The 17087-nt window shown below is 39.9% G+C and overlaps 1 protein-coding gene across 11 annotated transcripts in view; it reads right to left on the bottom strand.

The window, feature by feature from the left end:
• The window catches only part of TCF7 (transcription factor 7), a 140245-nt gene extending 127737 nt beyond the window's left edge, over positions 1 to 12508 (bottom strand). For 4 of the 11 annotated variants that reach the window (XM_081939593.1, XM_081939599.1, XM_081939601.1 and 1 more), the window contains exons 1-3: positions 11479 to 12507; positions 11142 to 11208; positions 10206 to 10312 (exon numbers count right to left, since the gene is read on the bottom strand). In XM_081939593.1, the coding sequence (XP_081795719.1) occupies positions 10206 to 10312; positions 11142 to 11208; positions 11479 to 11721 (417 nt within the window). In that variant the 5' untranslated portion in view covers positions 11722 to 12507. Of the gene's footprint in view, positions 1 to 10205; positions 10313 to 11141; positions 11209 to 11478 lie in introns of all 11 variants that reach the window. The other 7 variants (XM_081939597.1, XM_081939596.1, XM_081939602.1 and 4 more) reach the window with 3 other exon arrangements.
• Positions 12509 to 17087: the final 4579 nt, after the last annotated feature.

Genomic DNA, 17087 nt, shown 5'->3' with positions numbered 1-17087 from the left:
TCAGGATGGGAAGATCCTCTGATTGTGAATCTGTTCCTTCAAGGCTGAGCATGACAGTGTGCACAAGAACTGAATCCTCTTCCTGAAATCAGCAAAAATATCTGAATTGCTAACTTTTTCTGCAGGATCAAAAATGTTACGGCCTGAAGAAAAATGTTGTAGCCTAGATTAGAGTCTCTCTCTCAAAATATCCAAGTCTGAGTGTACAGGGAATGAAAATTATAGTTATGTATCATCTTCAGGCTGATGTCAATTGACTCCAAACTCACTTTAATCCTCCCCCGTGGCTTTGGATAAATAACATGGGTGATAAGATGCAATTTTGTGCCCTCCATCCCCATGAGCTTCAAGCAGATTTCTCTCAATATGACCATCAGATAGCACTTTAAGTGCTTGGAGTAATCATTCAGAGAAGTCTTTTGCTTCCTCTGAATGATCCCAAGTGTTATTGTGGTCAACAGTATCCAAGACCACCACGTGGTCTTAAAATATTGTGTCTTTTTTTCTGGCATTTAAATGAATCTACACTTCCAAATGAATTACATCTCAGGGTACCAAAGGAGCAATTGCAGATGATCACAGAACTATTCCTGGTAACCTTCAAGAACTTCTGGAAAACAGTTGATGTGCCATAAGGATTAAAACAAAAGTTGTGCCCATCTTCAAGAAGGTGAACAGGGCAAAGTTCCCAGGCAAAGTATTATAGGAGCTTATTTGTGAGCACTACAGTTAACAATGCTAGCATTGGTATTCTGCAAACTACCCAGGTGAAACTTATCGCCTTTGATATAGGTACAAATTTAATTGATTGGTGTGATGCCATACATGTAATGTATCAGGATTTCAGCAAAGCTTTCAGCAGAATGTTTCATATTTTTTCTTTATAAAATGGTAGAGTTTGGGCTAGATACTAGTATTGTTAGATGAACTCACAGTTTGAAACTCTGAAAAAATGATCATTAACTGTTGTACTTCAGCTTGGAAGTACAACATTGAGTGGAGTGCCAAAGGGTTCTGTTCTATGTTCAAAGTTTTTACTAAAGATGAGATAAATTTACTATTTATTTTACTGGGCTTATAAGTCTCTTTAGACACGAACAACTCTGAATTGTCTACATCCCACTTCGGTAAGTCAGCTTAAGATGGAACAATAACAAGCAAAACATATCAATAATATATTATTATAATATATCAATTAACTATAGAATGAAGGTCACTTCGCCGAAGGTAATGGGCCATAATCTACCATGCAGCTCCAGTGCAAAGGTTTGTAGAAAAACCAGAACTAGGAAGGTGGCTAATTCTTTACATGAAAGAGAAATGCTTCAAAAAGGTCTAAACAGCCTTGAGTAGTGGGCTGAAATGAATGGGATGGAGTATAATAGACAGTAATATACAATAGTGCTCCAAGATTAGTGGTGGTGGGGATGTAAGGCACAAGAAAAAGATAGGGCAGAGTTGGTTTGATAGTAGTGCAGGTGAAAAGACTCTAAGATATTCTTTTTGACTTCAGGTAAAACATGAGCCATCAGTATCACACAGCTGTTAAAAAAGCAAGTGTCTCATTGGGAGTGCATTAATAGGATTGTAGAGTGCAAGTAATTGTCCTCTTCAACTCTGTCCTGCTCAGACCCCAGTTGGGATACTGTGTCCAGTTCTACACACTATTGTTCAAAAAGGACAACAACAAATCAGGGGAGGCCTACCAAAATGGTGAACGCTCTAAATACCAAGCTCTGTGAGGAATAATTAATAAAGGATCTGGATATGTTCAGCCTTCAAAGAACACTATATTTCTGGAAGGTTGTTACAATAAAAAAATGCAATGGCCTTGTTTTCTATTACTTCAGGGGGCAGGATCAAAATCAATGGGTTAACATTAAATGGAAGAAGGTTGAAGAAGACCCTCCTGACTGCAGAAGCTATTAATCAGAGGAACAAGCTGCCACGTGATGTGGTGAGACTGACGGTGTGGGAGATGCTCAGGTGAAGCCTAGACTGATCCAGGGAATTGGACTAGATGTTGTCTTAATTTCCTTTCTATCATTCTAAGTTCATTAACTTTCTATTGGCTTGCTCAACATGAAAGTATTTGCTGCGTGAACAGGCTAGCTGCGACACCCCAATCTTCCCATTTTAAAGGACTATACTAGGAATTGATAAAGTAATAGCTTTTTATGGACATTTTCGGCATTGCTTAATCTTAAATGTGCTATTAATTATGTGAAAAGGAAATTGATGCTTTTATCCTCCACAAGTGCTTCTGCCATGAAATCACTACATGGTTTTGGGCTAAGAATTTCCTGTTAGCTTCAGTTCATCCATGTATGATAAAAGGGGGAGGGAGAGGGGGAAATAAAACCGATTTTATTTATAAAGACGTTATACAGATTACTGTCAAGTATGTGAAGTGCTTTGAACCACATGAAAAATTTATAAATATTAAAATGTATTATGACACCACTCTGAGCCTATTTCTTATGCTATTTCATAATAACTATTTAACTGAATTGCTAAACAGTTAATTGATCCTCAGCTCAAGGAATGCAGGCCAAAGGCAAAAAATAGAAAAAAAAATCACTGTACTTTTCTCTGCCTCTCTTTCTCACCCACACACATACATGTGTGCGCGCACACACACAGCAACTGCTTAATCCTGATGGTGTAACTGATAATTAATGGAGAAAGAGAGAGGGAGGGAGAAGTTGCAAAAATGCTGTTAGTAATGTTTTTAAAACTATTCAATAGTTAATGATTTTAAACCACTTAATATTTAACGTTTTAGCCAAAAAGAGCTTTAAGCATCTTTGAAATGTTGCCCCATCCCTATTAATATCTTTGTCCTCTGAAATCCAAAGCTGATCCTCCCACCCCATATAGCTCAGAAAAACGAGTTTTCCCCATGCTGAATATCAACCTCTTTTTCTCTTCAATACACACACACACACACTCACACACTGCACCAACAATTTTAGTGTTTTGATAATACATAGTAGAAGATATTGTGGAATCCTAAATGAATTTACCAGGAAGTGAGACCTACCTTTGTATAAAAATACATAGGATATTGATGTCAGATTCTAAAACATGAATATCTTTGATTTTTCATTTACTGTGAAGTATTCTTAAGTAATTTTTAAAAACATGAACCATAATGGAAAAATATGCTCATGAAAAATGTCAAGAGAAAAGATTATAGTATTAACCCAGCATCCTATACATGTTTACAGGATCCCTGATAATTCACTGTTCGTTCACACATAGATTCCTGCAATATATAAGAAGGCAACCTTAATCTAGGAACCTTTCTATGCTGTTACACCAATTGATGCACTTTTCACCTTTTCTTCTAGCTAGCAAATGTTGCTATTAGCACAAAGTTCCCACCTAATACTGGTAGATCAATCCCTGAAAGAGTCTCTCTGCTCAGCTGCCTGCTAAAATTCCTGAGATCTCCGGATCACTGTAAAGATCAGGACATTGCAAGACATGATGGGCAAGATATGCCAGTCCCTTAAGAGAATCCTGTAATGGTCTGCAGGAATCCACATTTAGCTGGAAGTGAAAGCCCTTCTCTCCGAATTATTAGTTGGTCGGTCCTAGTGCTATTTTGACTTCTGCCTTTGTTTCCTCTTCCTTTACTATCTGTGTCATAGGACTGCTAATCAAGCAATACTGGGACATACTTTCTTCAACAAAGTCTGCCTGGCACAAATTTAGGAACCAAGGAAGCTCCCTTAGAGTGACCCAGTTCACAAACAATGTCATTTACATGATTCATTTCAAACTTGTTTACTAAATAAGCTACAGCTACCTGGGGTCTTACATATTAAGGAATACACTATGGTTTAGAAACAACAATAATTATATTTATAACAATGGTTTGAAGCAGTTGATCAATTATTTCATATCAATTCAACTATTGGTCTATTTGGGGCAGAGACTGGTACATCTCTCCAAAATTCTTACATTCCTATACTGAATGATTTAGCCCTTCTACAAATAATGGCTAAGCTTATTTTACTATAGCTTTGATTCAAGGCAGCCCTGGGAATTGTGTTGCTATCAGATGCAGCATGAACAAAACTAGCAACTCTTGAAATAGGGTAAAAAAATGAATGAACGTTGGTGCTAGGTGGATTTTCCACCTTCTTCATTGTTTATTTGATCTGGATTTCACATGGCTGTTTATTTATTTTTTAACCCAGAGTTGACTAGAGTTGGGCAGCATCCAAGGTGAATAAAATAAATAAATAAAAACATTATTGATAACTTGAGACCATATCTTTTCTTTGAAGAACTCAAGTTGTATGAATGACTGAATGGCCATTGTGTTTCCTCAACATACCTGTGCTGTAATTGAGGCTAAGAGATCATGTATGGGTCAGAATCACTCAATGAGCTCTCTAAAAACATAGCAATTTGCATTTGGATCACTCCAATTCTAATCTGGCAATTTAACCACAATACATGCAGTGTATAAATCCTGTACTGTTCATTCACCTGATAAAACAGAACTGCATAGCTATGCTTATTTTGTTGGTGATGTTCTGCTTTGAATGGAGCTGCCTTTTAAAGGGATTGAGACAATAAGCTTGAAAGACCTTCTCAGGGATCTACTTGACTGCTGCTGCCGGTGGTTCAGTCATATAAGAACCACAAGCAGTCTACTAGCTAAATTGGAAGTTCTCAGAATGTGATGATCCCATAGAATTTTACAAAACAGCTATCAGGCATGCATTGCTTACAAAACCTTGAAGAATGTGGCTTGAAAGAGATATATTGCAGTTGATATTTACATAGGATGAGACCTCGGGTATCAGTTAATAACAGCTGAATAACTAGTACACAAGTATAATTGTCTGTAGCTTTAGGAGAATCATGCACAGGCACTTGTTGTCGTTTTTTAAAACAACAAAACCAAGTAGTCATCCAATGCTCACATGTCGAGATAGTTGAGAACAGCTTACAAAGCAGTCACACAAGCCTAGGAAAGGATAAGGCTTCTTTAACCATGTTAAGAAAGGTACTTTGTAGTACCTTTGCAACCTGCACTAATCAAAAAAGGCATTTTCTAGTCTAAAATTTAGCCAGAATATTTCCTTCATTCTCCGTTACCCCAATACTCCTCTAAGTTCCCCAAGGTAAAACTTAGCAACCAGTTGTTTACACTACATTACAAGCAGTAGAATATATTAATTGTATTACATAACCTCCTCCGGCATGTATTCAAATGAATTAAAAGGAACCTTTGAATAGATGCATAGACTGGAAGCCACATTCATGGTTGAACCAAACATAGCATTATTTTGCTAATTTGCAGCTCAAAATAAACCTTCTTTCTCTCCTTGATATTTATTAAAAATTGAAGATATTGGAAAGATCCAACTGAGAAATCATACAAGCACATCTGCATGTGCCACACACAATTTTGCTAAGTATTTTCCTGATTATAAATTATAATATGAACTTTAATCAATTTCGGAAAGCCAACCACTGAATAAATATGTTTTATTTTACTACATCAATACATATTCTGTCTCTGTACGAAGAGCTTTGTTATTTCAAATTGCTGCTTCAGCAATTTAATTTTCTGCATCCCCAAAAATAGTTTAAGATTATGATCCCATAAACAGCTGGGGCAAGATCTATTGCAAACAATGTCATTTATTTTTAGCAGATTTTTTTTTAGATATATATACAGCATAGGACAGCACTACAAAAAGTCTCCTATGCAGGTAGTCCTCAACTTACAACAATTCATTTACTGTTTGAATTTACAATGGCTCTGAAAAATGTGACTTATGACAGTTTTTCACACTTACAATTGTTGCAGCCACCATAGTCATGTGATCAAGATTCCAATGCTTATCAACTGACTCATATTTATGACAGTTGTGATCCCCTTTTGCGACCTTCTGACAAGCAAAGTCAATGGGGAAGTCAGATTCGTTTAACTATGTTACTAAAGTAACAACTGAAGTGATTCACTTAACAACTGTGGCAGTAAAGATTATAAACTGGGGCAAAATTCATTTATCAATAGTCTCCCTTAGCAACAGAAATTTTGGGCTCCATTGTGGTCGTACGTCGAGGACTTGCTTGGACTGCTGTTGATAGAGACATTTTTGCGAAGCCAGCAATCTTTTAAAGAAAAATTTCGCATATTTTCATACGGAAGTGCTAAAGAAGAAAATGTCAGTGATCTTTCTGCATAAGAGACAGCCCACAAAGTTGCTCCAACAGAAATTGCTGATATAGTCCATAAAATGGAGATTTGCTCCACTAATTAGTGGTAAGGATAGTATCCCTTTTGATATTTCTGTTGGGCAAATCTCTTCCAGACTGTGCTTTAAAATAATTCTCATCAGATATCAATGAGAATGCCGCTCCTACAGTTAATTCTTCAACAGGAAGGATAATTTTAGTATGTATGTATGTATGTATGTATGTATGTATGTATGTATGTATGTATGTATAGATAGAGATAGATAGAGATAGAGATAGATATATAGATATATAGATATATAGATATATAGATATATAGATATATAGATATATAGATATATAGATATATAGATATATAGATATATAGATTAGATATATAGATATATAGATATATAGATATATAGATATATAGATATATGCGGGATAATTTGCATAAAAATTAGAAAAGGTGATTTACAATAGGCAGGGAATATGACCACAGCACCTGTTTACAATTCTTTATAGCAGTTGCATCCATTGCTATCATTTATTTGCAGATGACTGTAAGAAAATTTAAAGGCCAGTGAAACACTCTAAAACTAAATGTCTCCTTTCCCTCTGTTTTTTTTAAATGTCCTGTTGCTAAAATCATTTTCTTCTTATTAAGAAATTTTGAGATTTTTTTTTTTAAAAATGAGGCTACTATTTTCTCAGAAATGTCAGAATTTCTGGAATAATAAAACTAGAATATTACTTTGTGTAAAACTGGTCCAGGGAAGCAAATTAAAATATGGAACTGCTTTCCTATCAATACCAGTGACTTCTGAGCAAAGAAAAGCGTACAGTGAATGGCTGTCGCTCTGCTCCTTGTATACAATCTAACGATCAATGCTAAAAATTCAATAGTGGTGATTGGTTGTTAAGCAGACTGTAGAAATAAATGTCTCACTCTAAATGTTTCAGTGCACATAAGGGGCGAGTACCAGAATTATTAGCTTGCACAAACTGCTATCCTGATATTAATTTCTTCCTGGTTTCTAGCAATATGTACAGTTTCCATTTACATACATACCCCATTATTCTTTTAGCTTACACAGAATTTGTTTCCCCATTGATAACAGCCTTTAACTCCTTTGATTCTTATTAGAAGGAATCTGCTTGAAATTTGCTTGTTTATCTTTCTGTTTATTATTATTATTTTTTTAAAAAAAACCATAACAAGTAGCCACCGAGAGAGAAAAGTTGCAGAAAGGGACAACCCAAAACTATAAAAAAGCTGAAACATCTAAGCGGAGTGGGGGAAAGTAGCAGTAATTTGGGTTCTGGAGATTAGAAAATTTAACACTTTCAATCCAAAAAACGTCTGCTACAGTCTAGATATTGTTTTAATCAAATGTATTAACTGAAGAGTCTGCCTTCAGAATCTGAATTGACAGCTGCTTCCAGAGATGGCTTTAAATGAAGATAATAAATTGTTGACAAACTTCTTAACTTAAATAGCAAAGCAGAACTTCCACTTTCATTGGCATAATACCCCAAAATGTCAATTACTGAGGTCTCTGGAGAGAAATTGTTGCCTTCTATGTGTGAGCAAGACACAGGAAGCCAAATGACGGAATTTGGGTAAGGTCTAATAAGCTCAGCCCAGGATGGATTCGTTTTCTTGTTCCCCTTGGAATCTGCTACCATCTACATTTCACACCCTTTCCTTGTCCAGATCTGAAGTCTTGCTTCCCCCTCAAAGTCTTATTTTATCTAATCAATAGATAAAATTGAAGCATCTCCTTTTGACACCAGCTAGCTGCCCAAGAAATCTGTTTTCTTTAAGGAGTGAGGAGACAATGCTAACATTATACTTGACAAAACCCAAACAAACATTCAACCTATGCAAAAGCAACGGTTTTTCTCACTTAAACGCTCCATCAATTTCTAGTGAGCGCACAGAGTGATACATTTCTTTGACTGCGTTTCTTTTGACACTGGCCTTTTTTGGACTTCGGATAGATTTTTCACACGGAATAAAAATGTTTAAGGCACAAAACTTCCCAAGATCTGAAGTTATATTGAAAAGGCAGAGAAACTGTCCTGAATTGCACTATCCTATGTACTGCAGTGGAAACAATCCCTTTTTGATTAATGGGCTTACTCCCAGTTAACTGTGTACTAGCCTCAAGGAGCAAATAAGGGACTAAGCCCCTCTGAAATGAACTAGATTTATTGCTGCGGAAGCCAATCTAGAATTCTAGAGTAAGACTGCAACTGAATCCTCCTATACTTGAAGTTAAGCTGTAAGAAAAACAAAGCCACACTCATAGCAACATTTAAATCTTCCAATTAACCTCCCAAACGTTGAAAAGTAGGCTTCACTGAGATGAGTATAAGCACAAAAGAAAGTCTTCCAATAATTGCATAAAACAATTGCAGGAAAATGGCAAATAAGAAAGCAGGAAGTGGCGACACTTTATGAATGTAGACAAATATAATTGTCCCAAGATAATTTTGCAAGGTTCAATCTGAGCTGGTCACCGGGACCAGAACTTTTGGACTCATGCTGGAGCCCATCCTCAGGGAACTGAGAACTCGGACCCTGCAACATTTTATTACGTTGATCAATTTATCCTCTTTTTTTTATTAGTAAGAAAGAAACTACAGGCAGCTTTTTACAATATAGAATCTAATGCTACAAATCTCAAACACATCCTACCAACAGCTAAATCCATCTGATAGCCACATAACTTATCTGTAACTAGTGAGGCCAAGATCACTGTTTGCATTATGATCATTTGTCAATAAGCACTAAACATGGCCCCTGCTGCAAAGAGTGTTACACTGAATACTAAAAATAGTTTATTTATTTACTACAAAATAGTAGCACTATTTTTTAAAAAGCTTCTTTGCATGCATCTTTGCAATTCTTATTCAGTGGAGCTCTCTATAGAGATTGAAGAAAACAGTTTACAGCTCTCTATAGAGATTGAAGAAAACAGAAGATATTTTAAAGGAAAGAAAATGTAGGATACACATTTTATTAATACCAAACACCAATAACAAATGCACTGTATATTAAATATTTTTATTGATATATTTCCTTATATCCAACTGTAATATACTCCTTGGTTCCCCAATGCAACAAAATAAGTTTTCATTAAAACATCCCCCCCCCAATGTAGGCAGGATACTAAAATATACTTTTCCCATGTGCCTGTGTGCCGTAATCTTACAAACAAGACAACAAGCTTATTTCTAACCCATGGTCACTAGACCAGTTCATGAACACAAAGTTTGTCTTCTTAAAATGATCTCTATACTAACTTATTGTGCAAAGGTAGAATAAAAGTGAGGATTCGGAATTCAGTTTAAACTCCTCTGCTTCAAATTCAGGGGGATTTACTGTGGAAGGAGCCTGATTAATAGAAACTTCCATTTCTACACACACAAATACATGATTTACAGAGTTGATTGCTTGCAACCAAGTTAAATCTCTGGCAAGAAGGAGGGTGGGAGATCTAGCTACTGATGAAATCTCTAACCAGCATATTTATCTGGAAGTAAGTAGGGCTTGGCATCTGCTAGGTACACATTTACAACGCCTGCTTAGCTTAAGGTACGTGGGGGGGGGGGGATCCTCTTTGTCATAGGAGATTTTTTTAAAAAAAATAGTCAAGGAATGGATCCTTAACTGAGCCATTTCTGATCAATTTTTTAAAATAACTTTAGTACAGTAGAAGAGTAGAAGCAATACTACTATTACTACTACTATAATTTTGCTAATTTGCTTTACGTGTGTGCTTTGGGGTGATAGGAGACAACCTCTCCCCCCATAAGCAAGCATGTTTAGCAGAATTGCAAGGCAAAGGAGGTATTGCATAAAAGGCCACAATTCCTTTTAATGGAACCTATCGTGCTAAAAGTTTTAAAGATTAAAGATGTTAATTTCAGCCTTGAAACACGATCAAGGTAGTGTAAGAATTTAAGAATGGGAGGGGAAGTGTACTCACCAAAGGTGACATAGATCCATTGGGCAGGTAAGGATCAGACAGCATGAGGAAAGGGTATCCAGAATAAGGAGATCCTTTATACATCCCTGGGTCCTGATGTTTTAAACCTGTCAAAATTCAAAGTCCTTGGTTAGGATTTCGTCTCAGAACCAATCTCCCCTCCAGTCCACATGCATTTGTTGCACTATTTGTTCTCGCTAGCATCTGTGAGGTTCACCTTACGTTCAACTCCCCATTGTTGCCACGCATGAGCCTCAGTCTGCAACTTATCTGGTGGTAAAAGATAAGGCAGGAATGAAAGGACCACCACCTCCCAGGATGAAAGCACTGGGCACATGGGCTCATTTCTCCACCTTGGTTAAAGTGGTGCTCTTGGTTAATGAGGAATGGGATGCCTTCCGTCCCAGGTATTTCTACCTGCTTCCTTACCTCTTCCCCCAACTTCCAGGGAGGGGGGGTGTTTCACCCCCTGCAAGGAGCTCACTGTGCCAACAGTACCCAGACCAACTTTACCTCCGTGATGCAAGAGTCAATTATGGGGAGGAAAAATAGGTTGTGTTGGGGAGTGTGCGTGCGTGCATGCATGCAAAAGAGGTGTAGAGGGGATGACAGCCTTCGGAGAAGCACCTTTCTGTTAAGTTTCAGCCGCCTGCACCCGGCAGGTCAAGGGGCTTTCAGGAGCGGTGCGGAGTCCCTCTCCGGCGCGAGCGCGAAGCGTTTTGCCCCGTTTGATTTAGCAGCGAGGCATTGACGTCTCCCCCGCGGAGCACGGGGGCTGTCAAACCTTCCCCCTTCTCTCCCCTCCCCTCGGCGGTCATGCTCCCTCCCTCGAGGCACGGAGGGGTGAGAGGAAAAGGTGGGCGGCGGGGAGGGGAGGCGAGGAGGAGGAGGAGAAGAAGAGCGGATGGCTTCCCCCCCCCTCTCGTCGAAACTGACCATCGTCCATGTGATCCGGGAGTTTCTCTGGATAGACCCTCTGGGGCTCTTGCAGCCGCCGGATTGCCTGCAAAAGGCGAGGAGAGAGAAAGGGATGGACGATTATATTATTATTATTACAATGAGTATCAGTGTTACATGCTTCATCCATAGCCGTGTATTATTATTATTATTATTATTATTATTATTATTATTATTATTATTATTATTATTATTATTATTATTATTATTATTATTATTATTATTATTATTATTATTATTATTATTATTATTATTATTATTATTAGTTTGGCAGAAGAGGAGAAAGTGATCTGGGGCGGGCGGGGTTCGCTCTCACCTCGGGATGGGCTCCTGCGGCGGCGGCGGCTCCGGCCACGGTTGCTGCTGAGTTGGACGCCTGACGGTTGCTGCCGCCGCCGCCGCTTTCCGACTCATTCACCAGGGATGATTTGAGGTCAGCCAGGTCCCCCTCTGTGAAGACGTTGGCCTGGGTCTTCTCCTCTTGCTCGCCTTCGTCCTTAAAGGCGATCATCTCGTCGTTGGCTCCCAAGTCATCGCCTCCGCCGCTGAGTTGGGGCATTTTCTTCCCGAGCCAAGCCAGGGGGAAGAGCGAAGTTTGGGCGCCTTGAAGGAGAGCGGCGCACTCCGGTTTCCTTCTTTCTTTCCAAACGTTTGGCGACCCCCTCTTGAGTGGTACCCTGGCACTCCGACTCGCGTCGGGGCGCTAGCCCAGCCTAGGGAGGGCGGGGGGACTGGGCTCCAAGGCAGGAAAAGCAACTGGAGGGGTCGAGGCAGCGATCAACCGCTTTCCCCCCCCCGCCCCCTCCGCGGTCTCGGGTGCCCCTCCCTCCCCAGCCCCGGGAAAGTTTGATTAAGTAGCAGCCGGCCGGCCGGCCAGCCAGCTAAACAGCTTAGCCTGGATGAGAAAGCTGGAGCAGGAACGCCGGCGGCTTTCGCTGGGAAGGAAAAGAAGAAGAAGAAAAAAATCACCACCACCCCGAGCAGCAGCCGAGCTCAGCGCTGTTAAAGTGCGCGACTCTGGAAGAACACTGGAGAGCCCTAGCCAAAGACTTTCAACATCAAAGCCGCCGCCGGCTGATTGACAGCGGCGGGGAGGGATTGGAAGACTCTGTTCTGCCGCGACGCGCTTTCAGCCTTAAAGAGACAGCGCCCGTCTCCTCCCGCACGGCTGCAGGGGATGCTGGCGACGGGCAATTGAGAACCGGCGCTCTCAACCTCCGCGGGACGAAGGGCGGCAGCCGTTCCCCAAACCTTGGCAGGGGCGCGGAATACAATCCCGGCGAGGCAGAAGAAGGGGCGCGAGCTTTCCCTCTTCCTGACCCCAAAGTTGGTCCCATCCAAGGAATTGGCGCACTTGCACGTGTCGGTGCGCAAGTTAATACGCAGACGCCGCCGACCTGTGCGCAGGCAGCGCAAGAGAAGGAGAGCCGCGGCACGAGCGAACAATGGGGGCTTGGCTCCGGGCTGCTCCCTTCTACTGCCCCCCCCCCTCTTCCCGACCTGGTTGCCTCCAGATGGCTCGGACAGTTCGCAGAATTCCCAGTCAGCTCGTCTCACCAGAGGCCAAGGTGACTGGGGATTATGGGAGATGTCGTCCAACACGTCGGGAAGGAAAGCAAGTTGGGAAAAGCCTGTTTTAATGCAGCAGCATTAATCTCTGGGCAATTGACTTAGAGAAGGAGACGGTGGTGGTTTTATAAAAAAAATATTAATACTCTATACTCATCTTAATATTCACTTTTTAAAAAAATCTTCAACATTTCGGAATATACCTTGTTGGGTTTATGGAACCATTCCTACATAAAACATCACAATCTGTCCCTCTGTCTGTCTGCCTGTCTCTCCCTCTCTCCATGAGATCACAGTGGGGTTTCTTTCTGAGTAAAGGGTATTGATTGCTGTTAAGGGTCTGATGATTCCATAGCCATTTATTTGGAAACCATGTAAGGGGAATGGAACCAGGAATGGGTTCACTTATCAAACCAAACCCTGATTTGTTTAACCATTGTTACCTAAAACAGTTGATTAGATTAATGCAATATGCATAACAAACAAACAACTATGTTAGGGCTCCATTAACCACACTATTTCCTAGTAAATTCATATGAATTATAACTATTTCTATATTACTCTGTTATACTAGGTGAAATAAAATCAGGTCTTTCTGACATCCAGTCACCCAAAATTGCAGCGCTGCTGTTTACAGCTGTTGTTCTATCTAGCGAGACATGCCTGTCTTCCCCACAGATCCTAGACACAATTTTCTTAATTTTAATGGCACCAACTTTTAAATAAGCAAGGGTTAGATTACAGCCCTAATTGCCCTTATTTTATTGTATTTTATTTTCTTAATGAATGGGCAGAACTATTTTTTAAATTAAATTTGGGGTTTAGACTAAACCCAAACTAGTCAAACAACATGAAGCATCAGCAGTGGGCTGGTTTTTTTTATTATTATTAATGAAGACTCAGCTTTTCCAGCTGTGCCTGCAACTCAAGCCACATTTTTTGGCACATTGAACCAATGGGACAGACTTCTGAGTAAATCAAGTGTAGGCTCTCTTTTTTATATTTACCCCCTTCTAGTTACCCTCCTTTTTGGTCTCATTGGTTGCAAAGAAGCTTAACTCACCTGGGCCCAAGAGATGCCCATTTATATTTGGGATGAGGCTGTTTTGCGCTATGAATGGGCAAAGCCCTTCTCTCTCTTTTTATGCCTGTCAACTGGTCACACAGTGCTAAAAGCATTTATCTGTGTCTGGTGGGGTTTCCAGGTTTCCGAAACCCCTAACCCCCCCTCCTGCAAAAAAAAAAAAAAAAAAAAAAACCAGGGACCTCCTCTATTTTCTTTTCTCTTTCTCTTTTCTTTTCTGAATTTCTCCTCCTCTGGTATTGGTGATCCCTCCTGGAATAAAGACATGTAACACTGGATCTCAGATAATGATTACCTTTCCTAACGTGCCCCGAGGATAAGGAAACATGAAATTAGCAACTTTTCAGCCGGTTTTCAAACCACTTAACGTGGGGGTGTCGTCCAGAGGAGGGGTGGGGAGTGAACTTAGGCGATACATTTTTCATTTGGGGTCCTCCTCAAAGTCCCTGTTACTCACGAGACAGTTCTGAGACGATATTTCCCAACCTGGCGCTCACAATTCTTGTATGCAAAAGTTAATGAATAGTAAAAACAAAAACAAAACAAAAACCCCAACCCTCCGACGAGACTCCCGCTCCTTTTCATAGCGGGACAGCTGCGGGTCTTTGCAAACCTTCCATCTGGTCCGGGATTTCAACAATTCCACGTAAAGAGGTCTTCATACTCTCCGCATGGCACATAATTGTTACTTTCAACACCTCAATTATCTCCGGCGCTTCCCTTGCTTAAAGGTCGTGTTCTTCTATTGAAAAGATTTATTTTTCGGCAGCTCAAAAGCAAAACGCACCCTGCCACTAAAAAAAGGAGAAGAAACAACCTTTCCAGCAGATGCGTGACTTCTCAGGGCGCCCTTAGATCCCTATCTTCAAAATCACCCTCTGTCTCTCTGTCTGTCTCTCTGTCTGTCTCTCTCTCTCTCAGGATGACAGAGACGCCTCCATCTCCCAGGCACTGACACACACCTCTGAAAGACCTAAAACAGTCGTACGGAGCTTTCCTGGATCTCCCACCCCCCACCCCGCCGCTCTCAAAAGGTCCGGAGTACTTCTTGAAACCAACTCTCTCTAGATTAAACATCAGCCCGGGTCGCCCCTTGCTTTTCTGCCCCGGTTCTGCTTCTAAGCAAAACGCGAAGAGCGCGAGGAGGGAGGGAAAAGCATGAAGCAGAATTGTGGCTCCCAGTTTTTCGTTTCTTTCTTTCTCTCCCCCCCCCCCCTCGTGTTTTGAGACTCTCTCGCTTTGCATGTGAAAGGCAGCGAGCGAGCGAAATAGCCTGCGATTTACAGCCCTCCCAAATGGAGATAAAACCTTGGCAATGAGTTGGAAACCTGTTGTAATCTGTGATCCAGGAAACAAAGAGGCTCATTAATGCAGAGTCTTTGGTGAGCCTTTGATGTTAGCTAGCATAGCATTCACTCTCCTTTCCATTTGCATTTAAACATTCATAAACATCGTTTCTGCTTCCTTTGCCTTAAGCAATTTAGAAGTAAAGTATAGCTTCTATTTAAAGAAACCCACAGTGGTGAAGCTGAGAATACAAATATCACATAATCTTCCAACAGAGCAAATATTTTCTCCTGCATTTCTGATGGACAGAGATCTAATACAGACCCGAGATTTAAAGGGACACAGATGGTTAACTCAAGTTTAAGTTGACTAAAGAGAAAGAGGTCTGGATTTTTTTTTTAAGGTGAACTTCATATATTAGCTGATTTTGCTGCATATGGAAATTTTACAGTTAGATCCCTAAGCAGAACAGTCATAATTAATCAACAGTCCTCTTGTTCCCCTTTTTATTTCTTCAGTTGAAAGGTCTTGAATTACAGAATATTTGTGCTGACTCATGATTCAGGAAAAAAGAGACTGGCTTACCATCAACAATGAAAATACGTAATAATAAAAACTTTAATTTCCAATTCACCGGGACGAGGCCAGCAGGTTGAGTGCTGTACTGTAGCCAACACATGTTGAGATAAGTGACAGAAGATGCCTGGAAGTTGCATAAAAAGACATCTGCTGGGATGGGTATCACTTGGAGGAAAAGATATGGTCCATAAATACCACAATGTTGGGTTCTTGCACAAGTTCCCTATATATTTTGGAAGATCTGCAGTTATATCACAACCCTGTACTGTTTCATATAGAAAAAAACCCCTACCAAATTCAAGAGGATTTATATTTAAATATGTGTGGTTTACAGAAGAGTAAGCCCTTTGCTTTTAGCCATAATGCAGCCTGAATAAACATGCAGGGATTTGTATTACCTGTTATTATTGTTTCTAATTGTTGAGCTATATTCTGCTATATCAAGAAACTTGGTTTTTCAATTAAAAAAAAAGAAAGAAACTTGGCAGCCTTTTTGGCAAATCACAATGGAATAGAATACTGTAGAAGGAAAGCTGTCATTATTATTACCTTGGAACCTGAATTCTACATCTGAGGCTTTTTTTTTAATGTAACCTCATAACTGAGGATCAACCAAGGTAAAGAATCTAGTACATACTAGTACCTTGCTAGTCTCAAAAAGGTAAGTTCAACTGCAGTGGGTTAGAATTTGGAAGAATGACCACCAGGAAATTTGAGGCTGTGATTGAGAGGAAGAGGGATAAATAAATAGATGGGAAAATTAAATTGACAAACATAAATATTCCAGAAACAGGTGAGAGCAACCTGATTCTGTACTGGTGGCAAGAAAATAAGAAACATACCAGGAGTTCCTTTATTTACATGGGGGACTTTTTAAAGCCATTCTTTTTTTAAAAAAATGCAAAATGCAATGATGAGTGCAAGAAATGTACCATTATCGCTGTAATGTTGCATTTCTAAAAGCAATCTTTTCATATGATGCATCATGTAGGAGTCTGAATAGTGAGAGTGAAATTAGTGTAAACAAAGCGATCCAACAAACTTTCTACAAAGGTATCCTGTTTCCCTGAAAATAAGACCTCTCCAGATAATAAGCCCAGTCGGGCATTTGAACGCATGCCCTACCCTGAAAATACCCCCCCCCCCAAAATATTGCAACACAACAGCAGCCATGAAGTGACCATGCTTGCCACCTCCTGCATCTCAAAAATAATAAGACCTCCCTGAAAATAAGGCCAAGTGCTTATTTCGTGGGTCAAAAGAAAACATCTTATTTTTGGGGAAACACAGTAATTTTAACCCTATCTTTTTGTTGATTTAAGTCTTCATATGTGCAAAACTATATGGAAGGAGGTAGTTCTTTTTATGAAATGTATTCCTTTAAGCATAGAATTCAGATGTGTGAT

This window comes from Natrix helvetica (genome assembly GCF_964273705.1).
Source record: "Natrix helvetica genome assembly, chromosome: 1".
NCBI classification, from domain to species: domain Eukaryota; kingdom Metazoa; phylum Chordata; class Lepidosauria; order Squamata; family Natricidae; genus Natrix; species Natrix helvetica.
Note: the sequence above shows the minus strand (reverse complement) of the source record. Positions and strands in the feature narration are given on the sequence as shown.